This window comes from Lepisma saccharinum, chromosome 30 (assembly GCF_977018435.1).
Source record: "Lepisma saccharinum chromosome 30, izLepSacc3.1, whole genome shotgun sequence".
NCBI classification, from domain to species: Eukaryota; Metazoa; Arthropoda; class Insecta; order Zygentoma; family Lepismatidae; genus Lepisma; species Lepisma saccharinum.
In genome coordinates, this window is record NC_139258.1 from 25502032 (window position 1) to 25525164 (window position 23133).

Consider the following 23133-nt stretch of genomic DNA (forward strand, 5'->3'; position numbering starts at 1 on the left):
CCTGGAATCAGAACATAAGTGTGTAAGTGCCTTGAGAGAACGAGGCACATGCAATCAGGTCAAGAATATCATTGAACATCACACATTCAGAGGTGGCAGCGTCATGGTGTGGGCTGGAATTTCAATGGGATATCGCACCGAGCTGCACATCTTTAAAGGTGGTTCTGTAACGGCTGCGCGGTATCGGGATGAAGTCCTAGACTCCATTGTGAGACTCTACGCTGCAGAAGTTGGTCCTGATTTCCTCCTTATGGACAATAATGTCCGTCCCCATCGAGTCAACATCGTTGACAAGTACCTGGAAAGTGAGGGCATTTCTCATATGGAGTGGCCGGCATATTCCCCCAAACTTTAATCCCATTAAAACCTTTGGGATGCCCTCGGGCGTGCTGTCTCTGCACGTTTACCATCAGCCAGTCTGAGAGAGTTGGAAACTGCCCTAATGGAGGAATGGTCATTGCTCACATCTGCGATGGTTGATCACCTCATTGAAAGCATGGAACATCGTTGTAAAGTTTGTGTGAAGGTCTGGGGTGGTCACATACCATATTAATGTAAGTTTTGTTTGGTTTGTTTGCCTTTAAACATCATTATGTTAATGACCCAAATGTGACGTCATCATCTAACTTACGAAAAGTAAATATTTCTTTTCATCTTTGTACACAATTCTTGTTTTCTTTAATGATTAAATTCATTTGCTACCTTCATGTGCAATTTTGTGTTAATCAAAGCTTTACTTTTCCATTTTTGTTGATTTCACCATCGCGTGCTTAACTTTTGGAAGCGTATTTAGTTTAAAAGTAAATCAATGGTTTAAATAAATTTCCTGAAGGTAATCTTACTATAGCTGAATGGGGTTTGAAAGAGTTTTCTCAGCAAAAAAAGTGCATCATGAATCATCATGTTCCACCCACCTTTACAGATGAGAAGCTACATTTACATACAAATGATACGTTAACCCAAATAGAGAAAAAAGTCTTAGATAATAAAAAAATGTGTGCTATGGGGTCTTTACACTGAAAACAAATATCAAGAAATCCCCAATGCTCAAAGTTTTCTCCATTTTACACATATGTAAAGTGCTTTATTGTTCTACTTGAGAAAATTGCTAAACAGTTTCCAAAGATAGAACATATATCACAAGAAGAAATATAACAATTATTCTCATTAAATGATTCACATCTTTCAAACACAGTGGACTCTCGTTAATTTGAATTACTTGGTAATTGGAAATCTGGTTTATTCCCCTTCAAATCATCTTTAATGATGTGTTTTTTTAAATTTTAATTCAAATTTTGAATAGTGTGAATTAAAAAGAGTGCACTGTATTATGGTGTCACTTTTAACTTGATAATTCAATATATCATTTTCTTTTTACTTATACATCTGTGTTAATAATTAATTCAAGTGTGGATAATGCAGCATAAATCAACAATAAATTTAAAAGATATTGACTTCTGTTTTTATATTATAAAACACTACAGAAGAATAATGAATCCATCCTATGACATATAAATGTAAAAAGTATTTACATAATCATGTCTTGTGAATCAGATTAAGCTAATTTTCCTATTGAATCCAGATAATCAAGTTACAAAATATAAATAATTACTATATTAAGAGATACAGTCACAGTTACTCAACACTTTCATCATTTTACGTTGTCACCAATTAAAAACGTTTGAAACCCACATACTTCATAAAAATGTAAAATTCCTCCTTGAAAGTCATAAACTTACCAGTATCTTCTGTAAGGCATTTACTGACTGGTTCATAACAGGAACACCATTTATTTCTCTAATTTCATCACCTACATGAAGAGTTGCTTGCCGGTGAATCATTCCCCCATGCATTATTCGTGCAACAATGCATTTCCCCTCTTCATTCATTTTTAGGGTAATGCCCTGCAAAAGAAAATATATTATACTTTTAGCATCACATTTGAAATCAACATAGACTTAAGCACAATGTCATTGAAAATTACAATAAAAATGTTTCCCATAAGATTTGCCTAAAATTTGGCTTTATAATCAACGGTGGTTCACTCAACCCTTTCCAAATTTAAAAATGTAACATCTTGTCACCCTCTACGAAGCCACTCTCGTTGCCTGGGCACAATGAGCACATATGTGGGTGATAGTGTGTGATGATGGGAACATGATGATTCACTGCTCATGTAGTTGCTGTTGTTTGTTTTGAAGTCCACTTTATGCACAGAAATGCTAATCAGGACTGGATCTACAGTTTAAAGTGGGACCCGAACCAATATATGCCTCCACTGGGTATCGAACCCAGGACTCCTTCATTACAAGGCAACAGCATTACCGCTACACCATCGGGGAGACCCTACTGTTCATGTTGTAACGCTTGCGGGGTGTCTGGCGTTACGAGGGGGACTATTTTCTCAGATGGTAGAAATTAATACACAACCCGTTAATATATATATCTGTTATTTATTATTCTAATGGTTAACAGTAGTGATTATAGACTAACTCCCTATCTCTATGGCCATTTAGTGACTTGAGCTATTCCTATAAGTAATATGTCCCAAGTGTCACCACTTGGTTAAGTTGAGGCTTACCCTCTAAGATAGGAGCAGCGAGCTATGGCGCGGCCTCTTGTCGTCTCTCAGAGTATCTGGACTCAGTCCCTTTTCTATGATTCTCCTAGTATTTATTAACATGGGCGTCCTTGTCTCAATTCCCCAACCCAACTTAGTATACCGCAACCTTGTGGTTATTTTAGCTGACAGTCCTTTCTGGGAGGGGAGGTATGGCCTTGCTGACCATGACGAAGGCTTGTGGTCCGTAGACCTCGAGCTTATCGTCAGGGACGCTCCCAGAATATTCACGGCCAAGGCTCTGGCCTTGTTGAGCTAAACCACCAAACTTCCTGTAGGTAGCCTTGTCAGGAACCTTGCCCTTGATAGCTTTTGGGGGGGGGGGGGAGGAAGGGCCTGGTCTGTATCACACGTGTTGAGAACGAGACAAGTGATAGTGACGCAAGTCCTATTTCCTGGTTTTGCTTTCCTACTCTTGGCAGAGACAACGCCCCATTATGTAACTTGCAGAAACGCTCGTTACAATGTACAGTGATGAGTATAATTAGCTGATGGTTTTAAAATAGCAGAAATAAAACAAACACGTTTCACTGGAGCATACTATGTAAATGAAATAAATTCTATACTTCTTGGACAACAATTTAAAAAAACAGAAACAATTAATCTGTAAACTTGTTGGAGATAAATTCAAACACACACACAAACTGATACCAACCAAAAATAATGTCTCAAGTGGTCACCTTGTGATGCTACAAAGTATTGGAGTCTTTTTCTGAACTTTAACACCACATGCTTCAAGACATCCTTATCAATACTCTCAACTCCTTGCTCGATAAGGCTCTAATACTGTGTAGCATCACAAAGTGACCCCTTCAAAAACATTATTTTTGGTTAGTATCAGTTTGTTCACAAAGTGACCCCTTCAAAAACATTATTTTTGGTTACTACCAGTTTTTGTGTGTATTTGAATTTATCTCCAACAAGTGTACACATTAATTGTTTCTGTTTTTTGAATTAATCTCCAAGAAGTATATAATTTATTCCATTTAAATATTATGTTGGTGGTGCTGGTTGTAAACAGTCTGTAATTAAAAACTGACATACTTAAATTAATTTGAAGATTAACGGATTCCAACAGGCACAGAGGAATTTAATTGAGTTTGTTTACTGATTCTTTTGTAATGAACAAAGTTTATAACTAAAATTGTCAATAAACCATGCTTTATGTTCTCAGCCAGCTAAAGCCTTCTCGACAAATAAGTGCAAGGAGAGCACTTGAAACGGTAAGGACCTACTCATTACATCTAGAACATCCAACTGCCTTTGTTTACATTTAATCCAACAGAAGATCTCCTTGGTTTCTGTCTGAGGAACCTAGATTAGAAATGCACAAACGTATTCGCTGCCTCAAGGAGGATGAGAGTTTTGTGCTGTTCCATGTTTGAGATGTAGTGGTTCGCCGAAAATTCTAGCATGTTAGCAACCATGTGCAGAAGGTGACTTTTCATGAAACTTGGGCGATGCTAGCGATTTCCCGACACTTGTGAAAGGGGAGCTCGAATCTCAGGAATCCTACACAAAGTCCCAGGAGTCTGGAGTGAGACTGTGCATAACAGTAGAGAAGAGGAGAAAATGAGTGGGCCTAGCAAAGCAGTGCATGCTGCTGCAAACATCTGGTTGCCAAGGTCCAAATACTCGTACCTCAAGAGGCTGTTAAAACCTGGGGTAGCCAGGAGTTACGCTGAAGTAATAAAAGTTTATCACATTTCCTTTCTTGTCTTGTTAAACTGTAAATTCCAAATTCAATGTTCAAATCTGGGACCCCACATTTTAGCCTCAAGAACTTCCAATGCTTGCCTATAGGGCACATCTACACAATGCAATTTTTTGCAATAAATAAAAAATGGATAGAACACAGCGATTTCTAATCTACGCAATTACAATTTGCATGCACTTGTGCAACATTGCTTGTGTATAAAGAATAAGAATTACGAAATTGGATGAAGTCACGTTGCCCCTTTCTAGCAATTTCTTTTCCTCTCACGCGTTCACTGGTAAGCTCTTTCAATTTACCACTTGTGCAGAGGATTTGTTTTTTCTTCACTTGCTCCAGAGGGTCCTGGAACACAGCTTAGCAAATTGTAAGAGAGAAGACAAAAGTTCATCAAAAGGTAATGGACAGATTTGCTTCTTTGGAATGAAAATTTAGTAGTATTCTAAGTGCACAATTTTTAAAATATTATTTTACTTGTTTCTCTTAATTGTCATTAATATTAGTGTTTCTTAGTGCTCTTGATTTGTCGTGGAATTTTTGTTCTTGTATTAAACAGTAGTAGTAAATTAGGCATTCAATGTGCAGTGGAACCTTCTTCTGCTGCGCATCATATGACAACAGTGTCGCCATAAGCCCAATGCTGGGGATCGCCAAAAGTCTTACTCTGAGACTCTCAATACTGACTCAAAACTATTCTCTAGTTGTGTTTCAGAATGTTATTTTGAAACACGCCATCCTTTACAGCATTCAAGCTCAATTGCATATGTTCATCTGGTTCATCTTTGACACTCTTGATCACACATATCATTCTTTTCATTAGGTAATCAGCAATTGGCAGTGTTAACTGCTGAGGATGTAATTCTTTTGACAGCATAGTCAACTCTGGCAAGAAATTCTAGTCCCGCAAGTCAAACCACGAAATGCTGCTTTCAATTTCAGATTTATTTTGCTATTCTGCAACAAGTTGCTGAAATGAAGATGGGGTGTTCCAAAAATATGTCCATAGAGCCTTTATGGTATTCAGGGCCAGTAGCTTCGCTTAACGTTTCAAGTCCAACTTTACACCATTTTTGCAGTTGTTCAATGTCTGCGTAGCGTTACTTGGCACTTAAAATCCCATGTAACGTGACTGGAGGTTGGTGTTCCACCTAACACGTTGAGTGCCAGATTAATATGGAAACGAAGTACACTGTGGAGTACAAGATTATATATGTTCAGTTTGTATGGAGGAATCTCGACCAGTTGTTGTAAATTGCAAAAGTTTGCTGCATTTTTTGCATTATCATAACAGCAAAGAGTATACCATTTATCGGCATTTCCCGGACCCGACCCCCCATGCTGACCCTCTCCAATTGTGAGGACCGCAGTTAATAGATAAGGAAATTTTAATAAGCAGATAGAAATTGCATCCTCCCTCACAATTGAAGACCCTACACATACAGGTAACTGCAATATCTGTACGAGAGTGAGGTCAGACGGATCCAGGTATGGCACCGTGGGGAGTGGGCAGCCGTCCCTCCGGTTTTTAATGTGTAATGTCAATGTGAGGATGAAAGTACCGGAGAGTGATTTTAAACTGTTAGAGGAGGTGGATTGAGAGTATTAAGAATTCTGATGTGTGTTTAGTGAAGATGTCCAATGTATAATGTTAATGTCAGTCGAGAAATGAATGAAGAACAGAGAAACAAGAGATTAAGGGACGGTCCTGATGTGGACAATTTTAAAAGGAGAAATGAAGAGTACGGAAAACTACAGGAACAAAACGTGGATAATCCAGAAAAAAGAAGATGGGTTGACCTTGAATCTGTTTAGATACTTGCTATGTGAATTACAAGCAAGTATAGCAAGGGAAAATATCACTTTTGCCTTCAAAATCCAACTAACAGAACTACTTGCAAAAATCCAAGTGCAATATGAAGATTTGAAAACTGAGTGTGAGACATTCAAGGCATTAAATAACCACCTCCAAGAACAGTGTGAGAAAATGGGAGATTCAAATGGAGAAAAAGAAAGATCATCACATACGAGTGTAGCAGAAAATGGAATACTAGTTAAAAAACCAACAACATCTAGGATTGCAAATCACACACTATTCCTAACAGCCAATGGAAAAATACCCAAACAGATATAAGATGTATTTACAAAACGGATTAAACCTAGAAAGGATAAAATCAGAATTTCCAATATAAGGAGGACAAGAAAAGTGCTGATAGTAGAAGTCGCTACCCCAGAGAAGGTGGCAAGACTACAAAATAACAATGATCTAGTGTATGAAGAGATAAAGATAGAGCCCTTGAAGAAAAGAAACCCATTAGTAATATTATACGAGGGGATGTAACGAACCTGAGAGTTTAAGGTTTTATATTTGTAAGAAGTTACGATTTTTAAAATGTTTGTTACTTCAAATAATGTGCAAGTTGTCACAGACAATTATAGTTAGATTGATACAGTTGTGGTTGGAACTTGTATATATGTTTATAAATACGTCAAAATCTGTTCGTGTTGACGTCACTTTCTCATCTCAGCAGAGGAAGTGAACCCACCTGAATGTTTCTCACCTGACGACAGACTGAGTTTGGAAAACAGGTGAAGGGGAAGAACCAATAAGAACTTTAAACGGAGAGAATTCAAGTATAGATTTTGGGTTTCAGAGTTTTCTTCTTGCCGATAAGTTGAAAGTAAGCAATTAATTATGTAATTTGACTTTCACTATATGTGAGTGAATTGCCCAACATTAGTATTGAATGTTCTAGTGTTTTATAGGTAAGTGATTATGAAATATATGAGATTATAAAACTGCGTTTAACTTTGAAAACAGTGTTGTTTCCTTTCTACCCAGCAAGCCCTGATGATTTGCAAAGATTCTCATGTTCCAGACTAAAGGAGTAGCAGACTAACTTTGTGACGACTGGTGTACAACCGGGCGGGACGTTGCAGGGAAGTCAATATGTAAGTCACAAAATGAAATATCTTCGAGTTGCTGCAATATGAAATTGTTTTATGAATATCAGTCGTTGCACTGATCCTTTCCACAAGTGTCGGTGTAGGTGCAACACCACCGTATATCGTATACGGTGCTAGTAGTCATGTTCTTTTGAGTCATTCGAGTGTCAAGTCGGTAAGATGGCACGTGTGTTAGCCGAGTGTACGCGTGATTAGCAACAGGCTGTAATTCGATTTCTCTGGGCGCAGGGCAAATCTGCTGAGCAAGTGCACAAGGAAATGTTACCTGTTTACGGTAACAAATGTTTATCCAAGGAAAGTAGTTTACAACTGGGTGGAACATTTCAATCGTGGTCGAACCAGCATCAGTGATACCACTTGTCCAGGTCATCCAGAGATGGAGTTCTTCTGTTGGATGACAATGCTCATTCACACAGTGCCAATACCACAGTCTCTTACATATGGTCCCTAGGTTGGGAACAACTGGAACATCCAGCCTACAGTCCAGATTTGGCACCATCCGACTTCTACTCTTTGGCCCACTGAAGAATCACCTGGGTGGTCACTGGTTCCAGGGTATGGAGGAGGTCCATCAGGAGGTTACCAGCTGGTTACGACACCAACCACAAACCTCCTTCGCTGAGGGACTTGTGAAACGCTGGAACAAGTGCCTAAATGTCCATGGAGATTATGTTGAAAAATAAACAACATTTCTACTTTTCTCTCTATTCCATTTTGCAACTTATATATTGACTTACCCTCGTATGATGTTCCAACTATTATGGAAGATGAAGAACTATTGCAAGAATTTATCATCTAAATTTTGAGGATAAGATCCCAAAAGAGGAATTTGAAAGTAATGTGAATGTTAAGTTTAGAACGGGACTTAGGGAACAGAGAAACATGCATGTAGTATTGGAAGCCTCACCGCTAATTAGATATCTATTAGTACAAAGGAAGAAAGTCTATTTATCCTTCATGGTGATTAACGTGAAGGATTTTATCTCTGTTGCGAAATGTCAAATTTGTCTGGACTTGGGACATGTCAAAAAACATTGCACCAGTGCACAACAGTGTAGATGATCTGGAAAACAGCATGATGGGATTGCCAAACGCAAATAGAAGAAATAGTATGTATACCATGTAAAGTATACCATAACTAGTACCAATTCTGGATAATAGTACCAATAGAATGGAAAATCAAGACAGACATGTACTGAGAATTTTAGACGTAAACGCACAAAGATCCAGACTATCAGTCTAGGAATCGAAAGGTATAATAGTGGAGAGAAGGGTGGATATACTCGTTATGCAAGAACTTTACCATATGAAAGGATATGACATCCTCACATATTTTGCCTCTATATAGGAAGCAAATTATGTGCGAACATCGTACCACACAGTTGATAGTTAGACTGAGCCACCAATTTCCTAGAGCCATACAACTACGTACCTAGTAGTGAGAGCATTAGACCATATCAAATAATTGTAAATTACAAGCAAAGGTATCTTTTCAATTTCATGTTTATTACAACCAAAGCATTGACAAGTAAATAGTTATTACTAATGACAAGAGTTCTAATATTTAGATAAACAACCAGTAAATAACCTTGACTTCTTGGCACCTAAATTGAGTGTTCACCCCCCTGTATACTAAATACTTAACTGTAGTAGAAGTTTTCACCAGTGTTTGTGTGTAGCTTTGCTACCAGAGACCAAGTGGGCGAGCGGTTCTCCTGGCTCAGACACGAGGCCTCGAGATTAGGTAGTGTGACATCGGAGCATGTGATGTAGCATTGCCAAGTTTATCTTACAGCTATGAAATGGAGGGGTGATAAGGAGTAATCCCCATATACCCAAAAACAGTATGGTCCATTTCAGTCTCAGACAACCCGATGACTTCGATAACAATTATGAATCAAGATTTAATAATCTTAGAATTAAAGCAGTATATAAGGATCCCATTGATCCATACATAGAAGAGTTAGAAGAAATATTAACTACTTTAAAACAGAAAATGATATTGATATGTATGAATTCAAATGCCAAATCAACACTCTGGTACAGTAAACAAACTGACTCAAGAGGAGAACAATTGGAGGAATTTATGGGTAGCAGAAATTTTGTTGGGGAAACGGGCCTCAAACCTCACAGAAAAGCTGAGCTTCTTAGTGCTTTTAGGAAAGCAAAAGGAAACATTGCAAGCAGACCAATAACCAATGTGTCTTCATGAGCACATAAAGAAGTATACTGACAATTATTAATCATAAAATAACTGAAATAAGCTATTATGATTGCTCTAAATTCCATGTAGGTCACTTAAATTACAAATTAATTTGTACTTCGCGAATTTTAAAACGCGTCAAAAATTTGACATTAGGGGTTGAGGCAAAAGTTGGAAAGGATGAGCGCTTGTGTTTCCGGGAAGAGGAATGAATGTCTGCACCCTGCATCCAGCTCGAATTACATCACCAGTGTTGAGAGCTACAGTGTTGGCAACTGTCAAATTATTCACACGGCAATTCAAGTGAACTGTTTAACAAATTTTACAAGTAATTTCAATAAGTTAATCACGTTTGAATAGAACTTGGGTTGGAAAAAAAAAGTATCTGAAAAAAGAACTATCTTCTGATATTTGTAAACAGCAAAAAGTATAAATCATATACATTGTACACATTGAGAACGAAGGAACGTTTTGTATTATTATGGCAGTTTATTACTTACACATTCTATACATACTCTTTGTGTTGTAATTATTCTGATTCCACAGTGTAATTTCTATCTTCTCTCCCGGGAGCAATAAAATTAAGAAAATAGGTTGGTTGTTCTGTTCTGTTCTGTTGTTTCAGAGCTTTTCAAAGTGATCTTGTTTGGATGTTTTGTAGCTGGGGAAAGAATTTGGGAGGAAATGAGTGTTTGTTGCTGTGTTTGTGTTCTGAATTATTCAAAACTAACATGAATTTGGAAATGGTTGTTGATATGGCGAAGTGCGGATGTTTTACTCTTTGTTTGAGTTGGGTTATTAAGTTCACTTTTTGCACAGATAGGTTAATCATGACTGACCTACAGTTTAAAGTGGGATCCGGACTACCATAGAATGTGCCTCAACTGCGTATTGAACCCGGGATTCCTTGACTGCAAGGCAACATTACCACTACGCCGTCGGGGAGGCCTTAGGGGTGTGTGTATTATTTAGCAATTCAAATCTGCTTCCTTTAGAGGGAAAAGTGTGAAAATGAAAATCGTGTAAGCGAGGCGACCAACATCCGATTTACCTGACTTTAAACAAGTTATCTCATGGATGGTTTGTGGGACAATTCCAGGAGTTTGGAATTTATTGTGGTGAGTACATCATCTATGCATGTGATTCTGTGCTTGGATGGAGATTTTAATGTTTATGTCCTGTGTGTCAGAGGCGCCAAGTTAATATGAATTTGGTGGTGGGGGGGGGGGGCAAAATTTGAATCAACACTGACTGCCTGTATAATCGCTTGCCTTCTTCGTCAGTTCACGCTTCGCTACTGGTGGCCGCATATACTTCACACGCTAAGGGAGAAACAAATACCAATGCCGTTGTACAACATTTCTAAAGGATTATCTTAATGACAGGACTGCATACTATGGATGGACAAAAACTACAATCCAGAAGACAGTTACAAAAAGGCTGTCCTCGAGGATCAGCACTGGGTCAGATTCTCTGGAACCTCTCTATTGAGCCACTTCTCTCTCTGTTGGAAGGAAGTGATAGAATTGTAGACTCATCCTAATAGAAGGCAATAGCAGAATGTAGTTAGAACAGAAGGCAAGGAAATAACTGAAGGAAGTGTGTGATTGGTGTAAAATGGCTAAAATGGAAATATCTAAGGAAAAACCAACATATATACAACTCAAGGGATTTCTGCAAAGATCCCAACAACTAAATCTAAATGCTAATCTGAAAGAGTCAAAGCAGATAAAATACCTCGGTATAACTAACTATAGGCAGAAGACTAAGCCTGAGGGAACACGTGGAAGAAGTAGCACTAGAGCCAAAAACAAACTCCATAAAATCTTGAGCATTGGAAATAAGAAGAAAATTCCCATCAAAGTAGTGACCTTATAATAGTATACACAGCTAGTGTCTATCCTAGACAATTGTTAGCAAGCTGAGGAAAATTCATGGAAATGTGTTACTTAGAATTCTTGGAGATTTTAGAACAAGCTCAACTCTATCATTACTCGCAGTAAGTGGCATTCCGCCATTGGATATAGAAATAAGTAAAAGAGCAGCTATGGAAAAACAGTGAAGAAAAATTACAATAACTACATTTTAATAACATAGCAGGTAAAAGAGACATCGATTTGGAAGTCTTGAATAGGTGGCAGAAAGAATGGGAAGAATATACGGAATCACAGCAGACAAAGACATACGCATACAGTGGAACCTCGATTTTACAGCATTTTGCTTAGTTTGGACCATCACGATTGAATGCATAATGTGGGAAAATGTAAAATCGGGGTTCCACTGTACATTCCAAATGTGATTTATCGTCTGAAATTATAACATATGATACCCACAAGGAGGACGACACATATGGAAACTGCTCATGGACCTTATAATTCCTCTTTCAAGATTCCAGATCCATGAGACTTCACACTCCGGAACATACAGTACTAAAATGTAAAAAATACACATCCAAAGTAATAATAGACTTGAGACAAGAAATAGGAGAACTGGAATATCAGAACTTATTGGAGGGTAAGAAGATCTTTAAGTGAACCAACAGTGTAGCAGATACGATTTCCACACAAGAGGAAAAAGACTACTTAAGAAAAGAGAAGCAAGAAGAATGCAGACTTAAGAGACAACGTAAACAAGAAGGAAGAGATGATGATTAGAAGGGTTAGACACAATATCTACAAGCAAGGAAGTACGTACTAGAGAATATGCCAGAAAATATGGAAGACATAAAGGAGCCAAATACTATGAAATAGGAATCACTTTAATAAATAGAAGAAGATACTATACCACATCAGAAAGAACCAAAAAATGGAGAAATAGAAGATAAGAAGGAAGGAAATAAGTAGAGAGAAGAAGGAGGGGAAGGACATAGGAACAGAAGAAGATGTAAGGCATATACACCTCGCTCATCAATCTTCATAAGAAGAAAAAAGAAGAGGGAGGAGAAGTGGAACAAGAAAGAGACTTAAAGAAGAATAGCAAGTACATTCCAACTCCTTTCTCTCTATACCTACTAGTTAGCTTCAAAAATATCCATCCAATAGCAGGTATATTAAACCAGGCTAAAATAATAGAATTCATAGCATACGAATCTGAGGATTCTATTAGATATACCAAAATTATACACAACCAAGACAATGGAAGATACCTAAGGACCTATATAAATAGCCACAAATATATTATGTAACTATATCATAGATCATTATTCTGTATACTATAATACATTTTATATTCCACGTTAGAAGACATTAATCTCAATTTTAATATATATATATATGTTTCTTATTAGTACTTTTCATTTTTATTTATATGTATTTTAATATCTTATAATATATGTAAAATATATACAATATTTTTACATACAATATAAAATATTAAAATGCATATAAATAAAAATTAAAAGTACTGATAAGACAAGAATGTTGTATTTCATGGAATTTTTCGTTGTTTTAGGACATTTCTTTTAAAAAAAATCGCTAAAAACGCCAACAATTCGCATTTTATGCCAAATTCGCATTATTTCGATATTTCGAACGGGCGAAAAATGTGTCCAGACATCACTGCACATTCCTAAACATAACTTCGCAGCAATTACCAGTTTTCACGGTTTTGGTGTTTGCGGTTCCCTACTAATCGGAAATTACTTGTATAAATCAGTAGATGAAAAGTGAAAATTTAGCAGGGCTGGCAGAGAAAAATCAAGTCTTGAAGGAAGTGATTTGCTTTTATGAATGAATGATTCGATTAAATATATTAAAATATTTACATATTTATTATTAGTATTTTATTTCATAATAAGCTATTGGACATTAACTTCACCTAGTGAGAGATTAATGACCATCTCTCACGAGTTTAAACAGACAGGACAGAGAGTTTTGTTAATTTCATTGCAATACTAGTGTTGCGGTAAATATGAAGTTGCGAGCATGCACTTGCCAATTTTTATAACGTTCACCAATGCAGTTTTATGTTTCACTTTTCGTGATAGTATTCAATATATATCCCGTTTGGTTGGATTCTTCTTGATTTCTAAAAATAGTGCAATGTCATTCTAAACGCATGTTAACTTGTGCGAAACCAGTAATACGTCAGGATGATGAAAGAAAACCTTCGTAAGCACTGCTACATTAAATAAGGTGAAGTGAGCCAGAAGAGTAATAAAATTCCAGAAGCATATTTTCAGTCTAAAGCTCTTCTTGTTTATGCATGCGATTTTTGTTGGATGTTGCAGTCCATGCAATTTCTGTCGCATGTTGTAGTGAGATACTTTGTCGGGTGGCGATATTCGACAAAAATAGTATGTATCAATAGAACCTATTTTTTCCATGTTCCTTCAGTTTGCCCAACAAAATGCCTTACTATCGGACGGCGCCACCTGCTCTTATCCCCTCCATCTGTTGACAAGTCCCCTTACTACTCCCATACGGACAAGAAAAAATGATAATTCAATACATTTTCCACGTAATATTTAGAGGCTAAACTAAACCTATACTCCCCCGATGATACCATATGGTATCATCAGAGTAAGGTCGTAATACCCCGATGATACCATATGGTATCATGGTGCTGATTACGAAATGAATGTGCTTTTTGGACCTTCGTACTCTTATGTTTGGGTGGAAACTCTGACACAGGTCTGGAGCAAGCCTTTGAAATTCATATTGATGACCAACCTCCCCTCTCCGCAACATATCCATGCCACATTTCCGAACAGAGTTTCACATTTTGGCTCATTATCCAACTTGTATGGCACCCAGGATCATGAAACATGTTTCAATCAATCTCCTTGGAAACGTCCATTCCTTGAAGAGAATATTAAGGTTTACGCCTTCTCCCCAAAATAGCGGGAGAAGAGGGGCAAACTCCAGATTTCTGTTTTCTTTTTCCATTGAAATTCGGTGGTCGCACCCCCCAAACCCTTCCTCGGTTCGGCGTTCTGAATTGTGCACGGTTGCATGCTCTGATGTTTTAGCTGCAAAACAAAACTTATCCCAAGTAGACTGCTCCGATAGTGCCCAAGTTGTAACAATTTTCCTCCAAAAATGAAAATTACCTATTTTTCGTAAAAAAACAATATCACGTTTTGGCTTATTATTCAACTTGTATGGCACCCAAGAACATGAAATATGTTTCATTCTCTTGTGAAATGTCCATTCTTTGAAAATAATACAAAGTTCGCGCCTTCTCCCCAAATAGTGGGAGAAGAGGGGGCAAAGTCCAGATTCTTATTTTTTTCCATTGAAATTTGGAGGTCGCGACCCCCAAACCCCCCTTCCTCGGTTCGTCGTTCTGAGTTGTACACGGTTGCATGCTATGATGTTTTAGCTGCAAAACAAAACTTATCCGAAGTAGATTGCTCACATAGTGGCCGAGTTATAACAATTTTCCTCTAAAAATGCAAATTTCCTATTTTTCCTTAAAAAGAAATATATATATATATATATATATATCACATTTTGGCTTATTATTCAACTTGTATGGCACCCAAGAACATAAAATAGGTTTCATTCTCTTGAGAAATGTCCATTCTTTGAAAAGAATACTAAAGTTTGTGCCTTATCTCCAAAATAATGGGAGAAGAGGGGGCAAACTCCAGATTTTTTTTTTTCATTGAAATTCGAGGGACGTGCCGCCAAGCCCGCTTCTTCGGTCCGGCGTTCTGAATTGTGCACGGTTGCATGCTCTGCTGTTTTAGCTGAAAAACAAGACTTATCCGAAGTAGATTGCTCCCATGTGCCAGAGTTATAACAATTTTCCTTTAAAAATGAAAATTACCTATTTTTTGTAAAACGAAAAATAGATTTTGGCTTATTATTCAACTTGTATGGCACACAAGAACATGAAATATGTTTCATTCTCTTGAGAAATGTCCATTCTTTGAAAAGAATACTAAAGTTCGCGACCTCTCCCCAAAATAGCGAGGCAAAAAGGGCAAACTACAGATTTTTACGTTTTTTTCATTGAAATTCGGTGTTCGTGCCTCCAAGCCCCCTTCCTCGGTCCGGCGTTGTGAATTGTGCACGGTTGCATGCTATGATGTTTTAGCTGAATAACAAAACTTATCCGAAGTAGATTGCTTCCATAGTGCCAGAGTTATAACAATTTTCCTCCAAAAATGCAAAAGGATACTAAAGTTCTCGCCTTCTCTCCAAATTGCGGGAGAAGAGGGGGCAAACACCATATTATTATGTTTTTTTTCATTGAGATTCGGGGGACGTGCCCCCCAAGTCCCCCTTCCTCGGTCCGGTCTGATGTTTTAGCTACAAAACGAAAGTTATCCGAAGTAGATTGCTCCCATAGTGCCAGAGTTATAACAATTTTCCTCCAAAGAGTGTTCGAATTTAAAATTCCCGCCGAGAAGCCCGGGAGATAGAAATTTCTCTCCCTCTCTCTCTCTCTCTCCTCCTGCCATCTCTGGTTTCTGGCGCCGTGGTTGTGTTGAGCATAAAAGGGGCCTAAAAGTTGAGGCCGAAACTTGCGAACGAGATTTCCTGTTCCCGTGCAGAGTTCCATAACGATATCTTTAAATAAAACAAAATAAAAATATAAAAAAAATATCAATGAAGACTAAATTCCCTGACATTTCCCTGACTTTTTTTGACACCTCAAATTCCCTGACTTTTCCCGGTTTTCCAGGTCTGTCGCCACCCTGGGAACACACAATATGGCAGGCACATCTTGACTCATGTTGTGGGTATGCAGTGTTTCAACCTTCTTCACCGAAAAGTACTTACTATCGTGTTCGTCACCGGTGGAAATTATACATTATGCACGGGTAGCTGACCGATAGCCCGGGTAGCTGATGGATAGCCCCACAAACCATTCACGGATAGCCCCACAAACCATTCGCGGATAGCCCCACGAACCATTATGCACGGTAGCTGACCAATAGCCCCACGAAACCATTTTCGCTATTTTCTCTCAAGTGATTGTTATTTGCATTTCTGGAATGAAAACTAACAATTTCCGAAAAGATTCATGCACTTAAAATTCAGAGAACATTGAGAATTATTAACCACTTTCAAAAGTTGCTTTTTGGAATTTCCCGTCTGTTCGGGATCCAGAGAAGTCGGGAAATCATTTCCCGAATTCGGGATCGGGACGGGAATGTTTTTTCCCGATCCCGACTTTTCGGGATTCCGCACACCCCTAAAAAGAACGAAGTGGGGGAATGATCTACAGCACTACTATTTTTCACCCCTGAACTATCGTCCCCCCAGAAAACATTAGCAACCAGAAGGGTGATGAAAGTTTTCAGAAGAGAAACTCACCCTGAGTGCTCTCACCCTCGTTTCGAAATCTGAGCTTCTCTCGGGAAGAGATCTCGCTAGTGTCAGACTTCGGTGAAGTTGAGCTGCTGGTTCTTGCGTGGAGGCAAAACTTGACCAATTTTCGCTCTTCTGCAGAGGGTGAAGTCAAGAGCACTCGCCCCTTCCTCCGTCAGCTCGGAATCTCTCTTTTTTACCTCGTTAAGATTGCCAAATCAGGCTTGAAAATACGTTTCGAGGCTTTCCTGGAATGCATGAGTGACCCTCGCTCGCCTTATCTTTTCAGTACCACGAAATTACCCGAGCTTCCTACAGTTTTCCACTCCTTAATTGGACCCGGGAAATTCTTGAAAAGCGGTCAACAAAACGTCAAGATGAGGATTAGAGAGATTTGAGAATCATACACTCTGTCAAGTGGTTATGTGTAATGGATTATGTGAATTATCATCACCTCCTGCGCCAGAACACTTCTCCCTCATGAAATTTCAATTAGAGGCATTTGCATGGAGCACAGCACTATCTGGATGCGAAACATGGACAGTGGTTGAAGCTGAAAGGAAAAGACTGAAAGCCTTAGAAATACGCTGCTGCAGGAGAATATTGAAGTTAAAATAACAATGGAAGATAATTTGAGATATGCACCTAGCAAGAGAAGCCAGTGGAAATATCTCATCCACAGAGAATGCAGGAAAATACACCATATCCTGAGACATGAAGTAATAATGCAAACTGTTCTTGAAGGAATGGTAGAAGAGAAAAAACACATTGGTACGCCCAGAATGGAGCATATCAAACGAATTCCTCACGATGTGAACTGGAGGAAAATTAAGACATTTGCAGAAGACTGCAACAAAGTCAGAACTAAATATAAGCAAGTCCCAAAGTTGCTTTCTGTCAATACGAAGGTACAGGAAACAAAGAAACAATGGAGATAGAAGAAAAGAGGGAAATCTGAAATGAGCGGGCAGATAATGGGGTAGGAGGAGTAAAAGGTCTTAACTAGCCATTTCTGCTGCCAACTGACGACGTCCAATGGAAAAGGCAAACTGTTTGAACACAATGAAATAACATGGGAACAGCTGACTAACAAATCCTAAAATCCTAGGGGCAGTCGACTGGGAACCTCACCACTCTTGTAACAGGTGAATGCATACCGCTTGGAACAAGTGAAGGCAACTAGACTGGAAACTGCTTTGGGTGACAGCCGACTGGAAACTGCTTTGGGGGACAGCCGACTGGAAACTGCTTTGGGGGACAGCCGACTGCAAAATGCTTTGGGGGACAGCCGACTGCAAAATGCTTTGGGGGACAGCCGACTGCAAAATGCTTTGGGGGACAGCCGACTGCAAAATGCTTTGGGGGACAACCGACTGCAAAATGCTTTTGGGGACAGCCCACTGGAAACTGCTTTTGGGGATAGGCGACTGCAAAATGCTTTGGGGGACAGGCGATTGCAAAATGCGTTGGGGGACAGCCGACTGGAAACTGCTTTGTGGGACAACGCACTGGAAACTGCTTTGGGGGACAGTCGATTGCAAAATGAATTGGGGGACAGCCGACTGGAAACTCCTTTGTGGGACAATGCACTGGAAACTGCTTTGTGGGACAATGCACTGGAAACTGCTTTGGGGGACAGGCGACTGCAAAATGCTTTGGGGGACAGGCGACTGGAAACTGCTTTGGGGGACAGGCGACTGCAAAATGCTTTGGGGGACAGGCGACTGCAAAATGCTTTGGGGGACAGCCCTCTGGAAACTGCTTTGGGGGACAGCCCACTGGAAATTGCTTTGGGGGACAGCCGACTGGAAACTGCTTTGGGGGACAGCCGACTGGAAACTGCCTTGGGGGACAGCCGACTGGAAACTGCCTTGGGGGACAGCCGACTGGAAACTGCCTTGGGGGACAGCCGACTGGAAACTGCCTTGGGGGACAGCCGACTGGAAACTGCCTTGGGGGACAGCCGACTGGAAACTGCCTTGGGGGACAGCCGACTGGAAACTGCTTTGGGGGACAGCCGACTGGAAACTGCTTTGGGGCACAGCCGACTGGAAACTGCTTTGGGGAACAGCCGACTGCAAAATGCTTTGGGGACAACCGACTGGAAACTGTTTTGGGGGACAGGCGACTGGAAACTGCTTTTGGGGACAGGCGACGGGACTGGAAACTGCTTTGGAGGACAGGCGACTGGAAACTGCTTTGGACACAGGCAACTTGAAAGTGCATTGGAACAGCCGACTGGAAATTCCTTTGAGAGAGGTGCCTAAAAACTGCTTGGGGACAGCCGACTGGAAACTGCTTTTGGCGAGCGACTACAATCTGATTGAGGACAACAACTGGAAACCACTTGGGAACAGTTGAATTCTAAGTTCTTACACACAAAGTTGAGGCGTACTCACCATAGGCTCGTCGGTGTTCTTTTGGAACTGCACCAATCGAACTCTTGTTACGTTCTCCATCTCGACGTCGCCGTTCGGCCCTTCCAGCTCATCTCCGCCATTGAGGTAAGGCATCACAGGCGGCGGAGTGACTCGGATGGCGTCCTCGCCGTACACCTCGTGGGCGACCACATCGTGTGCTTGCAACAGCGCCTGCGGAAACACAAAACAACACACTCTTAGTCTACTTCGAACAGTTTCCTAAATGACTAATTTGACAAATATTCTCAGTATTGACTAAAATTATTTCTGAAAATTCGAATACATCTTAAAATTACCTCCCAGGTCTGAATGAGAAGATTTCTAAAAGTAAGGATAAATCTTCTTCAAATTTAGAGTAAGTGTGCTTGAGTGAAATTTTGTTCTTCTTTTTCATTCTTAAATCTGCTATTCTCTGGAAGAATTATGTTTTCAGAACTGAATAAGAAATTGTCAGTAAAAATTGTCTTATTTTGAGAGGATTCCTCTCAATATACGACTCGGTATTTACTGAAATCTGTAGCATTTTCTTATTCAGTTCTGAGGATACATTTCTCCCAGAGAGTAACATATTTAGGGAAGAAAGGAAGAAAATCCCACGCACACTTTCGATGAAACTTGGAGCAGAGCTCCTTTGACTATGATTTAGTATCAATGATTATTATTTTTATATTTTTGTTGTTTCCAGTATACTTCCAGTTCAGCAACACAAAATGTAACATTGTTACTGTTTAAATTAATCCACATGTTCTTGAATAAACAGTTAATTTATAAAAATAACCATTTCTTTCAACTTTACAACATTTACGCCATTACATCACGACAACAAAGCCACAGAATATAAACCAGAATCCGGGTCAGAACATTTAGCCATCTTTATACTCTTAACAGTTACTTTCTCTACAAAATTATGTGTTGCATGGTAGGCAATCTGGCATAGTTGTAGGTGTGATATGCATTAGCTTTCCTATTCACGTACTTATGTGCATTCGATGCACATGCCAGTCAGTCAGTGATGTGACAGGAATCTCTTTCTGACCAGAGGGAAGGGGGGGATATGACCCCTAGGCGGGTATTGTACCTTCAGTTTTAGCAATTTACTATGTGATCTACGATCTATTACCAACCTCCGTGGCGGAGGTGGTGAGCAGAGAACGCTACGACGCCAGGGGTCCGGGTTCGAATCCTGGCCTGCGCATGAATGTTCTTTGCGAGTGTCCTTTCATTAATTTCATATCATCAAGGACGAATTTACGGAGGGTCCAGGGAGTCCGAATCCCCCACTTACTAATTAAATAATGAAGTTATACTTCTTTAGCATTTCTTGTGTAATCAAGGGTTTTTGTTACCTCCGCCGAAGTAATGATTAGATTGGGATCATACAGCTTTGAATGACAGCAGCATAAAATATTAAACAATATTTTATTTTTACTTTTCGTCAACTGGGTCTAACATCATTTTTTTATTGAATATATATTCAATTCTTTATTTATTTGACATAAATTTCCTTGTAAGGCAGTTGTTTTTGTACAAGTTTTGGCGAACGCGCTATTATATCTATTCTTAAACAGTCTTTATGCCTATTCATGTAATAATAATACGACATTAAGTAATTACATATTAATATTAATTTAAACATTATTATTATTGAGACATTCGGTTCGGACCACCCGGAAATATATTTCTAGATACGTGCCTGCATCTTCATCTTCGCGATTATCCAAAGAGTGGCAGAAATGACAAGTAAAAATAAAAAAATCAATCACAAATACGTGAAGACTCCAAGGTAAAAAGCTGTCATCTCTGTACTATACTTAGCTGCGTTGATTCGTTACGGGCGCAGCAAACAAAACATAATCGAAATATATTCTTTTGACCACTGAGAATCAGTCGAGAGGTTTATGAAGAAATAAAAATACTATCTTGGGCCCCCCCCTGGATACGTGCCTGCTATCCGCCACTGTTTGGTGGCTTGCAGTAGAGATGCAGAACGAGAAAATTTTAACTTAGTTTTCCCCACTCTCGTGTGTTTCTCCCGTAGGGAATTTCACAGCACATACACGAGTTGACGTGTCGTGAATCCGAAACTGTCCACTAACCCGTGTTGCAATTGAGCCAAATGCATTAAGCGTCTCTGGGGAGTAAGAGGTTTCTGTATCATTAGCACAGGTTTTCCTGCCCCGACCAGCTAAATAGGCGGTAGCTTTCCTGCCTTTGCTCCACTTTTCTGCATTGCGAATTCCACGTGCACATCTGCGAACACTACACAAAACGTTCACAACATTTTCATTTTCTTTCCTGCTAGGTGCTTGGGCTTGTCCATAGACAATTACTTCCTGAAAAATCAGTCCTGACCAGCTGGCTAATACGAGAAACATCCAGGAAACAAATTTGTTGTTATGCGGCTCCGGCGACCACCCAGCGTCGTATAAAGTGGGTACCCGGAGGAAACTCTGGGGGTAAAGGTGGCTAGGGGCGTGTTGCTGATCACATCAGCCTCACCTTCGGCCGTGATCAAGAAAGTGTGGGGCCCTAACTCCACACCCCTTATACGCCTTCATGGCATGGTGCAAGGCACAGAGGAGTGCTTTACTTTTATTTACTTGATTATACTTTGTTGACTTAATCAAATTCTGTATCCGAATGATTAGTGCTCCTGCCTTTGGAACGATCGGTTCCGGGTTCGATCCCCGACAGGAAATTGGTGTTAAAATGCCCACCCATCAATATGAGGCCAATTCGGGAACTTCTTGAAAATAATAAATTGTGGACTCCAGCAGTGATTTACCCAAACACCAGAACATCCCTTAACATCCGCCGCAAATTTCCTCAACACTCCCATAAAACTTTTCACAGAGGTCAAATTAATAGTCGTTCGACTCTAATTTTACCATTGTTTCCTATAAACAAGAACTAAATCCTCCAGATGGAAAATTATGGATAAACCTCGGGATTCCAGTCTCAAAAGTCATAAGAAAGACATATAACAGGGGGGATTTCCCCAACCAACAATCTTGGCCTCAAAAATCCCCCCCGCACCAAAAATTTCCGGGGAGAGAGAGTTTTTGTTAAATCAACATAAGATAAGCAATTACTTTTGACTTCAAATATACTTTGCTAAGGATAATATCGAAAACACACACAAAGTATTGTGGTTGCGAGTGTTGAATACTCGCTCTCTCTCAAAAGACCATTAACAGACGCCAATACACAACAATAAAAATAACACATGGATACAAGACAAATATAAGTTTGAAATTTATTTTTATTTATAATAATAGAGGGCAAGTAAAAAGTTATACATAATACAACTATTTCAATTATTTCGTTTTATTGACGTCTTTAACCAGTTAGTAGAGGAATTAGTTTGATACGATACAAATATCTGATATACGAGAGGAGGCTGATAAGTATTGAGCCTTACCCAGAAAAAAATGAGCTAGGAGGCTGAAATTTGCAGGGTGTACTGGTCAATTCTTCTATATGTAATGGTGTAAAAATTTCTATGATTTTAACTTCCCTTTGTTTTTCAGGTACAATTTGAAAATGGCAGCACCTCCAGAAAAGTTGCATGACAATGTCTCGCCACACACTGCAGGTGAAGCAATGGCGACACTGACCTCCTTAGGCTTTCAAGTGTTGCCCTATCCACCCTATTCGCCTGACCTGGCTGCATCTAACTATCATCTGTTCCCCATCTGAAAAAAAACACTTAAAGGACAACGATTTGGGAGTGTTCAGGAGTCAACTAATGCTGCAAGTGAGTGGTTACACCAGCAGTTGGAAGAATTTCATTCGCAGGGACTTAAGAAGCTGCAGGACAGATGTCGGAAGTGCATTGACTTTCTGGAGGAGCATGTAGAGTAGTGTGGTAGCTACAGCTTCCTAGCTCAATCTTTTCTGGGTAAGGCTCAATATTTACCAGCCTCCCCTCGTATAACCGCGTGGTGTGA

General features: G+C 39.4%; 1 protein-coding gene across 9 annotated transcripts in view; it reads right to left on the reverse strand.

The window, feature by feature from the left end:
- Nucleotides 1-23133, reverse strand: part of CASK (peripheral plasma membrane protein CASK) — a 286894-nt gene that overhangs the window by 64887 nt on the left and 198874 nt on the right. For all 9 annotated transcript variants that reach the window (XM_083115521.1, XM_083115517.1, XM_083115519.1 and 6 more), the window contains exons 2-3: nucleotides 19163-19354; nucleotides 1740-1904 (exon numbers count right to left, since the gene is read on the reverse strand). In XM_083115521.1, the coding sequence (XP_082971647.1) occupies nucleotides 1740-1904; nucleotides 19163-19354 (357 nt within the window). The remainder of the gene's footprint in view (nucleotides 1-1739; nucleotides 1905-19162; nucleotides 19355-23133) is intronic.